General features: G+C 37.0%; 1 protein-coding gene across 1 annotated transcript in view; it reads left to right on the top strand.

The window, feature by feature from the left end:
* The first annotated feature begins 2,215 nt into the window (after nt 1–2,215).
* The window catches only part of rtn1b (reticulon 1b), a 36,775-nt gene continuing 18,971 nt past the window's right edge, over nt 2,216–20,019 (top strand). The window contains exon 1 of the mRNA XM_060866557.1: nt 2,216–2,563. Within this exon, the coding sequence (XP_060722540.1) occupies nt 2,386–2,563 (178 nt within the window). The 5' untranslated portion in view covers nt 2,216–2,385. The remainder of the gene's footprint in view (nt 2,564–20,019) is intronic.

Below are 20,019 nucleotides of genomic sequence, written 5' to 3'. Positions count from 1 at the left end.
TTTCCTGTTTGGCTGTTTAAGATATACAAGAAGATTTCCTGTGTTCCTGCCTCCTGTATCGTGTGATATATTTGGATTCAAGAAAAATGTCTCTTTATTATAAACTATCACAAAATGGACTGTTAAAAGTGTCTAATTTTTATATTTTTTTTATAAAGTTTCCAAACCAGAGAAAAATGTAGAGTTTAAGGTAACCTGAATGGAACCATCATAAGTGATGAAAATTAAGATTTTGCATCAAAAAAAAAATTGTTCAAGTAATAAATAGTGAATGTTCCATTGATGCTATGATGTATAATAAAAATTAATAAGCCATTTATAGAGAATAGTGCATTCTAAAAAAATAAAAATGCTATATTTTACCACTAGAAATGTTAAATGATTGCATCAAATAGGGTTGTTACTCCTTCTGCACTCAATTTGTCTGATTTGTCATTGCACTCAAGTCAACTGTTTCTGCTAATGACTTTTAAGCCTGTTTTTATTTTTATCCTTTTTTAATTGTATTAACAAGTATTCATTATCATTAAATGCACATTTGCACAGAAATGGCCCTTATGGTGATGGCTGGCCTCACTGTAAAACTTAAGAGATCTTAAGCAGTGATAGTTGACCTCATATTTTATGCAGTGAGTCAATTATGTTAACCATAATTCACAAAAAAAAATGTAGAAAAAAAAAAGTATAATAAAAATAAATAAATAAATAAATAAATAAATAAATTGAACTAGTAACAAACACTTAAAAGCATTTTAATTTCAACATATTTCTGAACATTTTTAATAGCAAGATGCAAAGTCATGAATACACTAAGATAGGATGACATGCTAGTAAAAGACTATATGGGTCATTATATGTATAAGTATGAAGATGTCTAACATTTGAACAAAACAGACTTCAATGAATAAAGTTAGTTGCAACAGAGTGCTATGTGACAGCTTTATTTTATTTATTTATTACCACCTTCAACATTTTTATCCACTAAACTAGATTTTGTATCCTCTGTATGTTTAATTTCTAACTCCATAACTGAATCCTGATAAAACTGTGATTTATACCTTCAAGTCATTTCAAAAGTCTAAGAATTATTTCCCCCCAATTTAAAAACCATGAAACGCAAGATGGCGACAGAGCACAAACATACACACCATTATAAAGCTTGAGTTCACATTGTAATGTTATACTATTATACCAATGGTAAGTAACTTATACTAAGTGTATAATGGTAAGTAACTTATACTAAGGGTAAAATGGTAAGTAACTTATACTAAGGGTAAAATGGTAAGTAACTGGCAAGTTTAATGAATTTACTAAACATAATTTTGGTTTCAGCATCTCTGTTATTATTAAAGCCTAATAGCCAAAATTTTTCTCTTGTGTTATTTTAAGTACTAGGAAATAGTTATTGGTGCAATTAGTTTAATTTATTAAAAAGATATAAGAATAATGTGTACCTATTGTGTATCATAGGAAAAACGTATTAGTCAAGTCAAGTCAAGAAGCTTTTATTGTCATTTCAAGCATATATAGCTGATGCAGTACACAGTGAAATAAGACAAGGTTTCTCCAGGATCATGGTGCTACATAGAACAAAGACAGAGCTTTAAGGACTTAGTAAATTAGTCCTAGATACATAAAGTGCTTCTGGGCAACCTGGTGCAACAGTGCAGAACAAGACAGAAAGACAGTGCAGGAGAAAAGACAGTGTTGAACAACAAACACAAGACATTACACAAAAGCAGCACAAACCAGTGTAAATAGTGTATGTTTAAACAGTATTGCATGTGCAGAAAAACTGGAATAAACAGTATTATAGCAGCAGTTGCATGAGGTAATGTAAAGTGTTGTGCAAAACAGCAATCGACTGAAATGTGAGACAGCATGTGCAAAAAAACAGTGTGCAAAACAGCATGTAAATAGTGTGATGGATGTAGAAGGTCATATAATAAAATGTCATTTATTTACAGCAATTTAAAATGTTTATATCTCTACATAATTAGCAGCACTATTTCAGTTTGTTAATATCAGCAACCTGTAACAAATGCTTTGTGCAGTAAACCTGTATAAGGAACAATGTAGCAATGCAGTTTAATCAGACTAAACCGAATACAGTTGTAACCCCAGTGTCGTGACCGTAAACAGTTAACAGAGAGTGTTTTCATCCTCAGCGCGCGCGCCCGTTCCTAAGCCCCAGACACAATGACGTCAGCGTCCATCCGCTGAACCGAACGAGCCATTTTCGCAGGCGCGTGAGGAAGAGCTCAGCCCGACCGACGCTCCCGCGCTGCTTTGTCATTTTGCCCTCTGTGTGTTCAGCGTCTGCGCTTATTATCCCATCAATAAAGAAGCAAAGAAATCGGTCTGTCTGAGGCACATCGCGCAGACATGTCCGTGAAGCCAATCGACGAGCCAGGAGCAGAGGGCCGGTGGTACGGAGACGATCTGGAGAACATGGAGCTGTTCGGGAAGAAGAGCAGCTCGGCCTGCTTTGAGGACCAGAAGCGCCAAGACGAGCACTCGCACCATCCGCCTCACCCAGTTACCATGGAAACTGCCTCTACAGGTAACGTTAATTCGGCGTGAGAGTGCAGTTTTACTTTACTTCAGTCTTTCATCCTTGTGCAATTGCTAAGGTTCGTTAATGAACTCTAAATAGCTTTATTAGGTGACTTGAGAATAACAGCTGTCTCACCCACCTACTAACTTTGTCACTGTGCAAAGGACAGGATGCATTAAAGCAAAGCAGTGGTTTAATGTAGCTGGGACCAGAAATGATGTGGTCAGGTTTAGGGTGGATTTTTTTTTTGTCCTGTCACGTGCAGTGCGACGTTTATTTTAGTGTTATTCGTTTACATTTCACTGCAATACTGTGGTTTGCTCATGGACAGTCCAGTTATACTTAGCATTTGGTATGTGGACACTTTTTCCCTAAACATTAGTGACAATTTTAGCTCCACGATTGTCTATATAATGTCTCTGTATGCACTGAAATTAAGATGACCTAACATGTTCCAGCGTGGCAGTGCTCCTTCGCACAAAGATATGTCTATGATGACACGGTTTGTCAAAGTTGGGGAGGAAGTGTCCTGAACATAAATCACAAATCATGCTCCAAAATCTGGTGGAAATACTGGAGGTTCTAGTGGAATCTAGGGGAAATAGGAGGATGAATGGTGATGAGGTTATTATAACAGTAAAGGCGGACTAAATCTGGAATGAGAAGTTTGATAAGCATATATACTGTAGGTGTGATGTTCAAGGAGTACACAAACATATAGTGTATATAATTATTTGTACACAAACATATAATGTAAATTGCTACATTCCCCAACTTATGGAATACACATTAAAAGGCTTCTAATTCTTCATCAACAGTTCATATGTTTGTTTTTTTTTGTTAAACAATCCTCCCTGTACTGAAGGGACATTTCATGCTGAAACTACTACAGTATTCATTTTGGGGTTGGAAAAATTATAAGTTTTGATTCCTTCTTATACTGTAATGGAATAGGGATGCAGTGCTCTCCTAAATGTATGAGAGAGAGAGAGAGAGAGAGATAGAGAGAGAGAGAGCAAATCAAAAGACAGACAAAAAAAAAATCCCACCAACAAAGTACATTTTGTCAGCAAGATTTGCTGTTGCTCTTTATTTCCGATGATACCACCTACATGGTTGTCAGAACGTTTCTGGAAAAAAAACCAAAAAAACAGTTCATTCATTTAATACGCAAATAGTTGATGGATCAGATTCATGTATTGATGCGCACCAATCCCATTTGTTTCCCTTTTTAAAACAATACCAATATTAGATCCAGCAGTCTCAGCTGATATCCGATACTGAGCCAGAACCACTGTCTTCTTAGTAATGGAGCTGGCCGTATGCAAGCTACTGTTATCAACATATGTAGAACCTCAACAGCATAATGTGTACTATAACTACTTGGAAGATCTCTCACTATGGTTCAGTTCATATAATGTTCAATTAAATATCAGTCCATTGTTTTAAGCCATTAAGAGCGCAATATGGAAACTTTAACAGGGACAGATTCCCTAGTAGCAGGAACCTTAGGATAAAATTAGATTAATTGTTGTGGATTCTTCCAATTTCCATATCTTTGATTGTTGCAAGAAAATGAATACCTTATTACTTTAGAAGGCATGCATTGTCCTTTTCATCCCCTGCTTCTCTGTTGTTCTGTGCTGTGAGCTTTGCTGATTAATTTTGTTCAGAGAGACTAATGGAAATCTAACCTCCATGGACGTAAAATATAATGCCTTGTTTGCTTCTTTTCACTTGCAGACTCAGGAAGTAATAAATAATGAGTATGATGAGTGAGCAATAATAATGAGTGACCCCATCCTTGAATATTTTTATGATACCCGAGAACCACTGGGTATTTTCTTATTTCTTTATTCAAATGCTTGGTTTTATTTGTAATTTAGTGAATGTAAACTGACTCTCAAGTGCATTCTCTCAATTTTAGAGGCTGTTGGGGATGGTTTGAGTTTATGAGCTGTTTCAAAATAGTGCAACAAAATATTACTTAGATTATGATTAAATAAAATCATAAAAGAGTGCTGTTCTGTATCCCATGCTAAAGCTGACTAGCAAGTGCTGGTTTTTCCACATTGCCTGTAGGGTAATCATGTTCAGTCATGACTTTAGAACATTTTGCCAGCCTTAAAACTGTAAATGTTTTGTCTTTCTTTCCACTGCTATCTCCTGTATCCTGGGTGTTAGTGCTGTTTTATTAAGTAATATTCCAGCCTAAAATAACATCAGACTTTATAACAGAAACTCCCAACAGAAATGTAGCTGTCTGTTTATAAAGCCTTTGTTGCTATGTCTGCACAATCCCTATTGCCAAAACGCACAGATAACTCCTGGAAGTGTGGAAAATAGGAACACTAGTGTTACTAAAGTAAAGCAAGTTTGGTTACGTTAATCACTATCATCTGTCGTTTGACTTTAGCTCTGGCTTAGAGTGTAACATTTAAGGGTATCGGTTTATGCTTACATCATGGCTCTGTATAATATGACCTTGTGCTGGAAGATCGATTCGTCCATTCTTGGCATAATGTAAGAAATTGCTTCTCATTACATTAGCTCTTTAATTTGTTTTTCTCACAGATTGGGAAATAACTAAACTTGGTTTAATCATAGTTTTCATTCCTGAATGAAATTCACCATGTTATCATCCACGTCAGATATATTCGCTGAAATCGCATTTTACTTATAGCTGCTTCGAGGTCACAACCTGTAAGAGAGCATACATATCCTACTTGTTCTTTCCTATAACCTTAATAACATTTCATGAATTCATGAAAACTGAAAGTGTTTCTTAGTTTTTTTCTTTGGACTGACAATAAAGCATCAAGTATAATTTACTCACTCACTCACTCACTCATTTTCTACCGCTTATCCGAACTACCTCGGGTCACGGGGAGCCTGTGCCTATCTCAGGCGTCATCGGGCATCAAGGCAGGATACACCCTGAACGGAGTGCCAACCCATCGCAGGGCACACACACACACTCTCATCCACTCACGCAATCACACACTACGGACAATTTTCCAGATGTCTTTGGACCGGGGGAGGAAACCAGAGTACCCAGAGGAAACCCCCGAGGCACGGGGAGAGCATGCAAACTCCACACACACAAGGCGGAGGCGGGAATCGAACACCCAACCCTGGAGGTGTGAGGCGAACGTGCTAACCACTAAGCCACCGTGCCCCCTAAGTATAAATTAATGTAATTAAATATTTAAAAGGAAAATACAGATACATAAAGCTACAGTGCGTTTATTTTTTATGTTTATGCTAAATTTAAAGATTTTAATAAATGTTAATGATTTTTAAAAACAGTCCTGTTAGGTTTGAGAAATTGCATTGAAATAGTGTGCATAAAACAAGCACAAGTAAATGAGATGAACTATGTTCCAATGATAACGATGTATAGGCTAGTTCCTATAAATGAAGTTCTGTTTTAGGAACTCTGTGTATTTTATTATTCTTAAGAATAATCTGTGTTAAAAGAGTGAGAACCACATGTGCGCCACATGTAAATAAAGTCTAGGCTTATACAGAGATATATATACTGTATATATCAGTATAAGCAGCTAGATCAGCAAACCCTCATACATATAATGTGTAAGGAATATGAGAGATGAACAAGAGAGATTGTGCTAGCACTTATTAGCTAGGAATGAAACTCACATTAACATTTACATGACGCTGATTTTCTCTCCGGCCGTTTGTTTTGCTGTTCTGCAATTACGTTGAAGTTGAAAATGATTTTTTTTTACTTGGGATGTCATCAATATACCACAGAAAAAAAATAGTTAATATGAGAACCTTTTCACAGTTTTCACAGTATATGAGGTCTTATGTAGCTTGCTAGCAACCCAAGTATCTATCATAAACACTGATAAACATCTCAATAATAGCCTATTATTGTTATTCATTCATTCATTCATCTTCTACCGCTTATCCGAACTACCTCGGGTCACAGGCCTATTATTGTTATTTCTATATTAACTTATAATGTGTAAGTGAAGTTGGAGAAGTTGTACATTGCTCAATTTTCAACTACAAGTAAAATAAACTAACATGCTTTCAATTTATACACGTCAGTCAATAACCTGTAAGTAAGCTAAGTAGCATGCTTGTGGTTATTCACATAAACATGCTATCTTTATGTATCTTTCTGGTACAGTATCTGCAGATAATTGTTTTGTCTGTTCACACTCTCTGGTCTTGCATTGTGTTTTGTCTTGCACTGTTTGTACACATACACTTTATGTCAATAGCTTAATTTTCTTTTAGTCTTTAGCCCTAGTTCTGTGTTGTCTTATGCAGCTCTGTGTTTTATGTAGCACCAGGAACCTGGAGGAACATTGTTTCATGTACTGCATAAGCTCTATATGGTAAAATGACAATAAATGCCTCTTTATTTGGCTTGACTTGACTTGATTTTCAGGTAATATTTTAGTGCTTTGAACACCTTGCAGTTCATTTTCAGTCTTCTTTTGTGTGAAGGGTTTAGTGTCTTTGAGGTTACACATATTTTCAGGTTTGAAATTGACCAGATGTGGTGATTATTGAGAAATACAAACCTTTTAAATGTTTCTCTTAAGTAGAAATTTAAAGTGGATCAGGGTTTACGCTGAGCAGTTTAATGTCAGATTCAGTAGCAGCTTCTAGCAGCTCATATGCTCAGAAAGCACACAAGCTGCTGAATGAATGACAGTGGCCTGGTGGCCTGTTTGAATTGAATTATCCTGTTCCTGGGCTCCTGGCTGACTCACAAATAAGTGGAGAAACGCAGAAATCTTTCAGACAGAAATTCAGTGTATACAGTAGGTGTGTATTGTCTCATCACTATTGACTGACTCTCACTTCTCAAGGGATAAGACAGGCTTACTGATTTGGAGATGTGAGGCCTAGTGTATAAACACACAAGTGTTACACATCTAGCATACACATCTCCTTATTTGGCTTTAGAGCCATCTTCAAACTCTCGTGTTTACCAGAATGAGCTAGGTTTAATGCCTTTTATTGCCTTTGGATAATTTTAGCATTAAGATTTTTAATGAGTTGGCAGTGGATTCATGTTCATTCCTCGGGGCAATCCTTAAATGTTATTTTACTTCTATGGACCAATCAGAATTAAGATCCAGTTTACAGCATTTTTTGCCAAAATATTTTACATTAATTTAATCATTCTACAGCAGCTTACTGATTTTAAGATAAGATCTTTAAGTTTGATTTGTTGCTGGACAGAATTCTATTAGCTAACATTGACACTAAATTTAAAATTAAGTGTCAATTATTAAAATTATGTAATGTATGATGGGAACGTTTTTTGGAACAGAAAGTGGTAGAGGAATAGTGTTAGGGGCTGAATGAGAGTACTACAGTAGGCACCACATTAACATGGCAGTATTGTACACTGTATATTTAATAACATGCTGTATTTTTCCTGTAATTGGGTTTCAGTAGTCCAGAATGCTTCATGTTAAAAATTTGCCTGACTTGGAAGGATGTCTCCGGACTTCCCGAAATCAGTATGTTGTTATTGAACGTGTCACATTTTTCACTTAAGGTGATTTTTCATGCCTGTGATTGACAGCTGCGAGGTTATGTTCACCCGTCAGTTATAGAGCTCCTCCATTTGCACATGAATAATGGAGAGGATGGTGAGAAGCATAAGAGCACCAGTGTCAGACGAATGAACCGGAAACGACCGGAGGAAGTGGTCTGTCCAGCTTTTACTCCTGGCCTTTAAGTCACAGTGTTCCACTAAGGGTGCACATTAAAGTGTGCGTTAAGGTCAAAAATATTTTGAAAGATGAAAATGGTGTGACCCAGTACTGTAATTTATTTTGTAAAATGTTTTATATATTCTTGACATTTCCTCTAGCATGTGCCATTGTCCATTGAATGTATCCTAAGATCTATTGGAGTGGAAAACTTTACTTGCCTGGGCACATGGGATAAGAAGCTTATGTATCCGGGCTATTAGTTTGTTATTCATGGTTGCCCAGGCCGATAGACTAAGTGAGCTAGCTTTGTTCTACTCATTATTGATGTAAACATTTTACAGTGGTGCAACACAAATATATTACATGCTGTTTTCTTCCCATCACCTGCTGCACTACACAGCTTTAATCACCTAACAAATGACACTGTCTCATAACTGTACTCTCAGCTAAATACTTAAATATTAATAAATATGTTCAGTGTGAAGTCAAGATACTACGGGTCATAATCAAAGTTGGATTAAAGATACAACATTTGTATTTTATTGTATATATAAGATGGAGGCTGAGGCAGATGCAGCTGCAGGTAAACAGCTTTAATTGATTGAAGCAACCGATAAACAAACACTAAGCAAGATCAGGGTAAAAAAAATAACAAGGTCAGGTGATCAGCAAAACCACAAGAACAGTGAACAAGATACAGGTCAGAAACAGAAGGAAACAGGCGTCGTAACCTAGGAAAACAGGGTCAGCTGAGTTTATATGTAACAAGGTAGTGGTGTGAGAGAGTCTCTTAAAGTCTGACATTGGGAAATGACGCAGTGTGTTTGTGGGCCATGGAACATGTTTGGAGATGGAGTTCATGGTCTGGGTTGACCTGACTCTTATTGCAGTCTGCTAGTCTTCACTCATCTCTGTGTTGCCTAATAAGTGTTTGCAAGATAATATTGCATTCATAGAGAAATTAACAGAGAAGAAAATACTAAAGTACAAAACTATCATTCGGTCTATTCTCAATTTCACAATAATTCACATTTAATCTAACAATTTTATCATTTATAGAAGAAACACAAAAACATACATATATCTGTTCTATTTTTACTAACATTGTATTATAATATTTTTCTTTTCGTCTTCCATTTTTAGACGTCCATCAAAAAAACATTGATAAAAAAACATTATATCCCAGTCATTCATCCAACTGTTTAGTCTCCAGAACAGAGTAACTCGATGCTTATATTATTATAATGAACACAGAGTGTTCATTTTGTTTAGAAATTCACCACTTCTTTTATTTGAGAGGCTGCAATACAAATTCAGGCTATACTAATTCAACATTCCTAGTACGTGTGCTGCCACTTATTATACATACAAACTGTATGTGTGCAGTGTTGTTACTCTCTGCATGAAACATCATGATCCATAAAAATTGGTGGGAGAACAAAATCGAGTTCGGAGAAATTTTAATTCCCACTGTGATATCTGAAGTGCTTCCAAAACAGCCATTAGCTCTAAGAGCTACTGACCTGGCTTTTCAGAAGCTTTTAAAGCTTTGGGAATAGGTTGAAACATGGACATATACAAGATGCTTCATGTTTTATTGATTGACTCATAGATCATTGATTATTATTATTATTTATATATATTTCTTCTACTGAGCAATGGGCAAAACATTTGAATACTCTATAAGGATTATTTTTTAATTATTTAATTATAAAATATCGGCAGTAGAATACAAAAAAAGGCTCTTGTAAGCAATTTACAACTTCACTCACTCACTCACTCATTTTGTACACCCTGGACGGAGTGCCAACCCATCGCAGGGCACACACACACTCTCATTCACTCACGCAATCACACACTAGGGACAATTTTCCAGAGATGCCAATCAACCTACCATGCATGTCTTTGGACCGGGGGAGGAAACCGGAGTACCCGGAGGAAACCCCCGAGGCACGGGGAGAACATGCAAACTCCACACACACAAGGCGGAGGCGGGAATCGAACCCCCAACCTTGGAGGTGTGAGGCGAACGTGCACGTGAGGCGATTGCGTGAGTGAATGAGAGTGTGTGTGTGCCCTGCGATGGGTTGGCACTCCGTCCAGGGTGTATCCTGCCTTGATGCCCGATGACGCCTGAGATAGGCACAGGCTCCCCGTGACCTGAGATAGTTCGGATAAGCGGTAGGAAATGAGTGAGTGAGTGTTAAGACTGGCAAAACTCTTAAATTAGTGGGCTGAAGCATAGCATGTAGATAGAAATGCAGGCTTTAGTTATAGGGAAATTTCTTTTATAGGGATGTGGTTAAACATCTTGTTTTACTCATTTCTAATTGTCACAGATTACCAAGACGCTGCAACACAGGAACTTATATAAGAAGCTCATCGGGGTGAAACGGGACGCAGGTGAATAGTGAGATATTTGACCAGGAAACATGTCAGGGCTGATGGGTAATGTAGTTGAAGCACAGATTTGGCATAGCACGACACTAATTTTAGTGAAGTCACTTTCTGGAGATCATACTTGAACTTGGCTCTTGTGTTATGCAAACTGTTCTGTGGGTATAGGTTAATTAATGTTTGGGGAGACTACACTGAATGCAACTGGACTATTTTAAAAAATTTTTAATTAAGATTTTTATTGTATTATTAGAACACAATGAATATTTGGTACCTTGTTGTTGAAACATATACAACATATACTGTATCATTCCCATAGACCATTGGTCTAATGGCTTTGCTTCTGTAAGCTGAGAGTTTTGTGACCAAACTTTTCTTGCTTCTTTATCCACTTCACTTAGATTCAGATATTCTTTAAAGATTTAGACTTTAAAGAAATATAAATATTTTAACATCAGTGTTTGATTTTCAGAATTTGGCTATGGTTATATGTAATTTGACTAATTAATGCCTTTGACTAATTAATGCCTCTCTTTTAAAGTGAAATAATATTGAAATATCTGGAGCTGTGCGTCTCCTGGAAGCTAAATGTCCGACTGCCTTGTTGTGATGCACATACACAAGAAACACAAGGGACTTCACAAAGCACAAAGTGGTCGAACATTTCTGAAACACATTAAACATATTATTTCAGCAGATTACTTTAAAAGCTAGTGTATAAAGGCTAGTCTTGTTAGTTATGCTTCATTTCTTCTTAAAAAAAAATAATAAGACATAGAGAGCAGGACAGAACAGTCTCCAAGAGTCAAAAAACGACTGACTTGACTGGAAAGAATCGACATCACGGCTTATACATAGGACGATAAATTAAAGCCTTTCAGAGAGAAACCTGCTGTGAAGCCTCATTACCGAACATTACTATTAGCCCAGCGGTACAGTGCTTATGCTAATAAACAGCCATCTAACCAATTTCAGCTGCAGTGTGTGGTTAGCTCTGTTTCCCTTAGCCTAACAAGGGTTGACATTTATTATGCCTCATTTTTGACACATTTCTGTGCTTCACTGTCAGGGGTGGAAAAATAATACATAAGATAAAGTACACGTTATGTTATATCTTTCTCGATTAAAAGTATGTTTTGAACTGATCAAATTAAGTAGTCATGTTTTCTACTTTTTCTGATAGAAGATTCACTTTCAACTGCACTACAGTTCTAGCATGGATGCTAGATGGATTGTTAGTGAATCAATTAAATGTAAAATATCATGTAAATAACCATCATTTAACATCAGCTAGAATATATCTTTCTGCTAAGCCCTTTTATAACAGCTCCTAGAACAGCTGCTAATCTAATCTAGCATTAGCAAAGAAAAGCTTATAGACTTATAGAGCTATTGCAAGCAAACTTAAAGAAAACATTAAACAATTTTTTTTTACGATTTAATGGAGTTCATCCCTTCTAGCAAATCAAAGGACATGCCACAATTTATATAAGCCTTTGCCTACTCTAGCAAATTACTTCAGGGACACTCATCCTCAAGGTCAACACTGTAGACTGATGGCTTGCACACAGATAACTGTAACATTAACTACATCGAATATCATGGGAAGGTCAGAGCAGATGATGATTTGGCATGATTTTTGATTTACTTAACTGAAATGCAAATGTGCAGAAGCGCACATTACTTATGTGTAGCATACAGTTACAAGCTTCAAGAGAAGACGAGAGCTTTGACATTTGTCATAGCTGGTTTAAGGTCTAAATTATTAACCATCTAATTAAGTAAGAGTACAAGTATTCAATTTCAATTCCACTTAAGTATAGCAATTACACAAGTATTTTCCACCCCTATTTGTTCTTATAGCACGTTTCATAGTTTCCAGACACTTTCATCTTAAATTAGTGGATTAGATACTTGATTTGAAGACGCTGTCTGAACACAATCCGACTACAGTTTGTCAAGTTAAATGACAAACTGTAAAGTTAAATGACATTAAAGTTAAATGACATTAACAGTTATAGAATAGACCCAAGTGATTTTAAGTAATTAAAGGGCAAGTAATGACTTTATATTCACTGCCTTATCCACTATTATCTGATTTTCCCTGACAAAAACTGATTTTCCAGTAGAAAACTGTTGTTTGCTATTGACACACATTTCACAGTGCCAGGTCAGTATGCTATCAGAGAGCATTTAAGGCTGTGTTTTCATAAAAAACAACGTGCTTTGTAGTGAAAAATATTGTACTAATATTAATTAGCTAGTATGTTTGGGATGCAGTCCCAGCAAATGTAACTCTGAGGATCTAATTATCTGCTCCAGTTTTCATCTGTATTAGAGAAGTGTTATGAGAATAAAAACATTATTGTGCACTTCATTGTAACTGTCACATTTACTGATTGGCAGGTGAAAGAGCAAAACCTCCCACATTCAACACGAGCTCGTCAGCAGCAATCGCAGTAAGCTGACAGTGTGGCACTGCGTGAACCACATTCAGTCTGTTCGTGCATTGTGAACTAATCAGCAGTGCCACAGTGTAACTGTGCACAATCTGCAAGATTAAAACACAGCATGGGGTCTACAGAATAAGCCCGTTTCCTAATGTTAGCTGGCTGTAACTAAAGCTATGGTTGCTCCACAATATCACAGTATGCTGTTTTTGTGCATGACCTCAAGGTGACATGACTCACTTCCAGTAGTGTTTGCTGCATTTCTGAGCATGATGCTAGCAAGCTAGTGTGCTTTTCTAATTAATTATTTAAAATTCAGTGTGGAGAACAAAAAAGTCCAGTCACTTCTGAATTGTGTTTTTTTTTTAATATTCTGTCTGTGTTCTCTGTGTATTTTGTTATCTGTCTGATCTGTGTATTTGTTAATATCTGATTCATATATGAACTGTGAAACTCCTCTCGTTAGCAGCTAGCTGGATATTGAACTGTATATTTAAGCTAAAATACACAGATCAGTGGCTGAAACAACTTCACAACTGGCAATTGATTACAAACTAATTAAACAATCAGAATATATTGGTTGTTATTAATGGTGCTTGCAAAGCAACGTTCTTGTTATTGTGCCGGACAAAATTTCAGCGCGTAACTTGTCCCGCAGCTTTTGTCCTAGACCCATGAATGAGGTGTCAAATCGACCGGCTCATTGAAGAGAGGTGTGCTATGACTTTTATAAGCGATCCAACAAACGATGTTCGCACAGCGGTCCAAAAAGCGGGCAAAAAAAATCCCATAGAAATGAATGGGAAATTCCTGAAATTCCTTTAAGCTCTCACACACTTGGCTTCTCTTCTGTGTTCTCCTAGTGACTGTAGATATAAAGGAGACTCTCAATACATGTAACTATCAACTCCACACTATCAATCCAATGATTCCAAAAGTATTGGCCCCCAGTCAATACATTTACCACACATCTATCTATCTATCTATCTATCTATCTATCTATCTATCTATCTATCTATCTATCTATTGTTCATTAAACATTAAGAATGACATGTACTCTTCTATGCAGTATAATAATAAGTAGAATCCCATAATGACTGCAGTATTGACATGAAATGTCCAAACCCTCAGTAGCCACTTTTCACAAGTATTGGCACCCCACCGGGTATTCTGGTGACGGCACTCGACACCACGTGACGTCACGTGTAGCCCCGCCCCCAAAATAAGCTAAATCAAAAGGTTAGCACAACATGAACATGTAATATATCAAAACACTCAGCCCAATGGGGGGAACTGCCTCATGTGTATTCTGATGACGTCACGTGACGTCACGTGATGTCACATGAAAATCAAAAATTTGCACAACATGGACATGTGACATATCAAAACACTCAGAACAGTGAGGGGAACTTGCTCGCCGGTATTCTGATAACGTCACGTGACGTCACGTGATGTCACGTGAAAATAAAAAATTAGCACAACATGGACATGTGACATATCAAAACATTCAGCACAATGAGGGGAACTTGCCACGTGCAAGCACCATTCGCATTTTCTTCAGGAAATGTACATTCTAGTTATGGTTGCTATCTTCCCACTGAATTACAGAGCAAATAAAGCAAGAAAACGCTAAACTTTCATCATCCCTTTTACTTCTAATATAATCTTATATTCCTCCCTCTCATTGACTTTCCTGATTACCTGACTTTAAATATTATTACAAAACTTAAATGTTTTTAAAGAAAGACATTGGATAGGTATTGATATCAACTGATACTCACTGTTTCAGTATCAGTATCAGAAAAAGTGCCATCTCTTCTTGTAAGCCTATATACATGCTCTGTGGTCATTTTACACAGCTAGGTCCAAAATCTCTCTTCTGCTTTATATAAGAAAAGGTCTGGATTGAACATGATTTCAGACGGTATGAACAGGTGATGGACAGGCATATGATTAAGAGTTAATTCCTGATTACACTAAGTGTATGTTTTACATGGTGACTCGAGGATGAGTTGATTTCTAACATGTACTTTTCATCATATTGAGGTTGTCATGCACTGAAAACAGAGAGCTCATACAGCAGCAGTAAACAGTACTTAAACCCTAACCTACTGTCCATAATTTCAGTCATTTACAATTTCAGGAGAGAGTCACTCATTTATCTCATCTAACAGCTAGCAAGTCTCTAAAGGATTGGGATTTTTGATATATTAGTAGCTCAGTGCAACCAGATAACTGATTTTAGACTACGTTCTTAATAAATTGTGAAAGACAGAACCCAAAACGTCTTGGTGGTTCTTTCTACTGTGTTCTCCATAATGTCCCAGGTTCATTGTTGATCCCAGAGAGTAACATGCTAGTGTATAAAGCTAATCTAAACAGTATAGTCTCAGTGCTGAATGGTTATGAGGCCCACTGCAGCGAAGCTCTTCCTGAACATTTGTCACTTAAACCTGTTGGAAACACAACACTGAGAGGCCATATCAGCTATTCCCTTGGATTCTTCTGAAATGGTATTACCTTTCCTCATGCCAGCCCTGTTTCTAACCAGTTCATGGAGCTCCTTCATGGATAATCCTTATTACCTGTTATTCCATTTCACACACTGCTTATTCTTTTCCTTTACCTAGTAGCACCTCTGCCTGAATCGCTGTACCTTCCAGAAGTGGATTTTATGCTCCTTGCTTTTATTACCGTTAACATTAAAGAGATTTTTTTTGCTCAACATTATTTTCACCTCATTTTAAAACTCTCTCTCTCTGTTTCCACTTCCACCTACAGCCTACAGTATGAACTGAAACATCAGAACAGATGGTGAAGCCCTGCTGGCAATGTTTTTTGGGTTTTTTTTGCAGGCTGTACATCTTACATATTAATTCATGTAATTCATAGATCCTCTTAGTATAATTCCTTTCTAGGTGCTTTAGAGGAGGAGTGATTAGCTGGTACAAAGCGCATTAGTGTTAGCACTGTGGCTTAAGCCTGAAGCTTTAGTAGCTCAGCCTTACTTAAAAGTATCCTCTAGGGTTTTTAGGATGGGGTATAACTTTCAGGTGTATCTGTAACGAGGTCTTTTCTTTGGTTGAGAACAAACATTTACAAAGGAAACCTGTGGTCACTTGGTCAAATCTATTAATGTCACAACCAGGAAGGAAGGAGACAGACCCGTACGCAGGATAGCTTCAAATGATAGGGGTTTAATAAATAATGAAGACAAACACAGTGAATGACGATAACTACAATTATTACAATAATACACAATACAAATGACGACACTTAACAGGGACTAAACGTAACTAATGATTCCGCGCTGCATTCAGCAACGCGGCTCACTTAAATACAAAAAGGACAATGAGACACGATTAGGAACAGGTGTGGGGACAGGGAGGAGCAGACGAAGGCAGAGCAGACACGTGACGAGGAACGTAAACACATTCACATGGCCAAAAGTCCGGGCTGAGTCCTGACAATTAATCAGTGTTTACAGGGTCTACTGAATACTATATCTGATTATTTTATTATCAGAAACTTTTGTAAACTATTGCTGTTTCGAACCAGAGCACAAATATTTAAAAATGCTTAAAGAAATGTAATAAGGAGAGATTATTTTCACCATATTTTTTAAAAACACGCTAGATTTGTCAGTATTGCTGAAGTTTAAAAAAAATAAATAAATAAACTTCTGCCAATATTTATACTTCTGTCCATTCACCATCTGATTATACTAGCTACATGGGACAAGCATGTATGAGTTTTTGTAGTATTGATGTGTGTCGCTTGTACGCCTGAAGGTCTGACTACAAAACACACTATGCTACTCAGCTGGTTTGACATCTGACCTGTCATTAACACCAGGTCATGATGATGCAGCCATGGACACACATCACACTCGACTCATTGTGTTAAATATAGCCATTTAAAAAACATTTATAACACTGTAATCTGGGCATACTGTGCAACCGCAATGTATTTATTTTCCCCATTTGGCAGAGTATTTCAAATAAATCTTAGTTACATTCTTTTAGGCAATTAAATTAATAATTAATGTAACAATTCTGCATTCACTGGTTTTCTTCATCATGTATAGCGTATCTAACTAACAAAATATTACATTTACATTACTGAAAACCTCTTGGTGGCTAGAAAGGCAGATTATGAGGAGGAATAAAAATTTTCTCCACATACATTTCATTTCCCATGCACCTTACTTCTGAACACCATATTTGAATCCTTTGATGTGAAAGTCTTTCTAAAGAAATGATTTACATATCAAAGTTATGAACGCATTTGCATCCGTTCACTCGGAATCATGTCTTCTTAATAGACAAGAACAAGAATGATTCTTAATATCAACCATAATATCAAACAAGATAGCAATTAGATCGTTTTTTGTTTTTTTTTAAATCATTATAATTCATTCTTTTACCATTGTCAGTTTTGCAGTAGATCTAGATCTGGTCTTGGTACACGGGGCACAAATCCAGAGAATTCACAGTGGGTGAGAAGCCAATGGCAGGACACCATTCACCAACGCACTTATTCATAACTAGGGACAGTTTAGCATAGACAATCTGCCTATCTGCCTTGTGAGGAAAGCAGAGAGCCCAAAGGAAAGTCACACAACCCAAGGAGAGCATTTGAACATTGCTCTCCAGTGCACAAACGAATGATATACAGTTAAATTTACAATCAGAGATGAGATAACCTTCATTTCTGACCTGCATGGATATAATTGCCTCAATTGTCTTCTCTAACATTGAGATCATTACGTAAGTCACCGCTGTCTCACCTCCTTTTTCTGTCTCTGCTCTTAATGATGTGGATGAGTCATGAGTTCCTCCATAGCATGCCTTATGTTGAGAGTAAAATGTAGGACTTGTGTCGTATTGCATGTTATAACACACACACACTCGCACACAACCCATAGCTGGTAGCTTCCTGTGTCACATTCCTGTGTCTTGTGTTTTTCTTTATCCAGTTGAACATATTGCATTGAAACTCTCATCTCAATTCAATAACTTTCATCATTCTGAAGAGCACTTTAAATACAATGCCTTGCATAAGTAGTTGCCTCTCATGAATTCTTCCGTATTTTATCTCATTCTTGTGCTATAGCCTGAAACTGAAATGGATTTGACTGGAATTATATGGCTTAATTTAATGAGACCGGGTAAACAGTTTCCATCAGAAGTTACATAATTATTTGAAGTGAGTTTTCCTGTGTGCCGTTAAAGTGTCACATGATCTCACTATGAATATATCTTGTCCGAGAAAGGCAACAGTCTTTTTCACAATCTATCTATCTAGTCTATCTATCTATCTATCTATCTAGTCTATCTAGTCTATCTATCTATCTATCTATCTATCTATCTATCTATCTATCTATCTATCTATCTATCTGTCAGGTGTAGTTCTTGCTAGACTATTATTTGGGCGGTGGCATGCCCTTTCCTAATTTGTTCTTACCTGTTGTTTGTTTTCCTTGATGAACTGCTCTATATATGTTTGTCTTGTTGTCATGATTACTGTCAGTCATTATTTGATGTAACGTTGTGTGTAAGTTGGAAGGGTGGACACCCCGTTATCTGGAATATGTTTCCATGTCAGTTATGATTTGCTTTTGTTATGTTAAGATTTGGGTTTGATCCTCGCTACCAGCGGTGATCGTCCGTGGACGTTACACTATCTATCTATCTATCTATCTATCTATCTATCTATCTATCTATCTATCTATCTATCTATCTATCTATCTATCTATCTATCTATCTATCTATCTATCTATCTATCTATCTATGTCCACCATTTTGGGTAAATAATGCTATAATAATGATAACTTTTGTGCTGGTGGAAAGAAATGCAATTCTGCCACTCACTGGCTTGTGATGGCACTGTTGAAGATGTTCTTCCTCTGTAAGTTCACCTCCTCCAAGCAGTGGAGCCTAATAACTGGTGTTGTTACCAGCGGTCTTCTTGACTTCTATTCATGTGGATCCTTGTACCTTTCAGATATTGTTGGATAAAAATAGCATCCCAGTGGTGCTCCTTAACACTGTGTATGTAGGACAGTGTATCACTGGCAAGCTTTATGCTGGACTAGAGTAGGGGTTACTGGGCATACAGACAGAGCAAATGTGGTAAATACTCACCTGCTTTTGAGCTACAACAAGCTGCAACTCAGCTCATTTTCCACACCACAGCAGGACTATTTGTGCCACCTACACTCGACTAGAACAAGTCCACTATACCTGCAACCTGTACTGTTATGTAGGCTACATTTAAACTCACTTCTCACTGTTTGTGTGTTAAAGGAAACAGATGCAGTGACAGAAGTGTAATCATGTAAAATATGCCATGCAATAACTGACATTTATGGTTTCTCAAAGAATGTGCAGTTAGACTGCTATCATTTTGAACAGTTGTGTTCAAAGAGTCTCCTTTACTGCTGTGAAGTGAATTTCTCTAATCCTTTCCAGTAATTACTACTTTGGATGTTCGTGTTTCTTATATTAGACATGTGTAGAGAAATTTGATGTTTCAGTAGATGTACTAAGTCTAATTAAGGGGATTGAAATGTCATTGGTAAATAAGCAGTATTATGAAGGACTTCCCTATTCCTTGTGTGACATCGTTGCAGTTGACTTATGCAGACACAAGCATGGAAAATATACATCTGCTCAAAAGCCCACATTGATAGAAAGAAAGCCTGAAGGAGGAGGTAAAATGGGAATCGGTAGTTGGGGGAGGGATAAAGGGAGAAGAGTGCTGGTGCCATCAGAGACTACAGGCAAGATCTGTCACTGCCACACCCTGGCAAGCACTCTAAGCATACACTTAAACCTAGAGGCAGTAAACAACTGAACACAGACCCATGCTCTCCTGCACCTACAAAATCTGTCTTTCTCTCTCA

The sequence above is a fragment of the Tachysurus vachellii genome, chromosome 3 (genome assembly GCF_030014155.1).
Source record: "Tachysurus vachellii isolate PV-2020 chromosome 3, HZAU_Pvac_v1, whole genome shotgun sequence".
NCBI classification, from domain to species: domain Eukaryota; kingdom Metazoa; phylum Chordata; class Actinopteri; order Siluriformes; family Bagridae; genus Tachysurus; species Tachysurus vachellii.
This window is presented reverse-complemented; position numbering and strand designations above follow the sequence as displayed.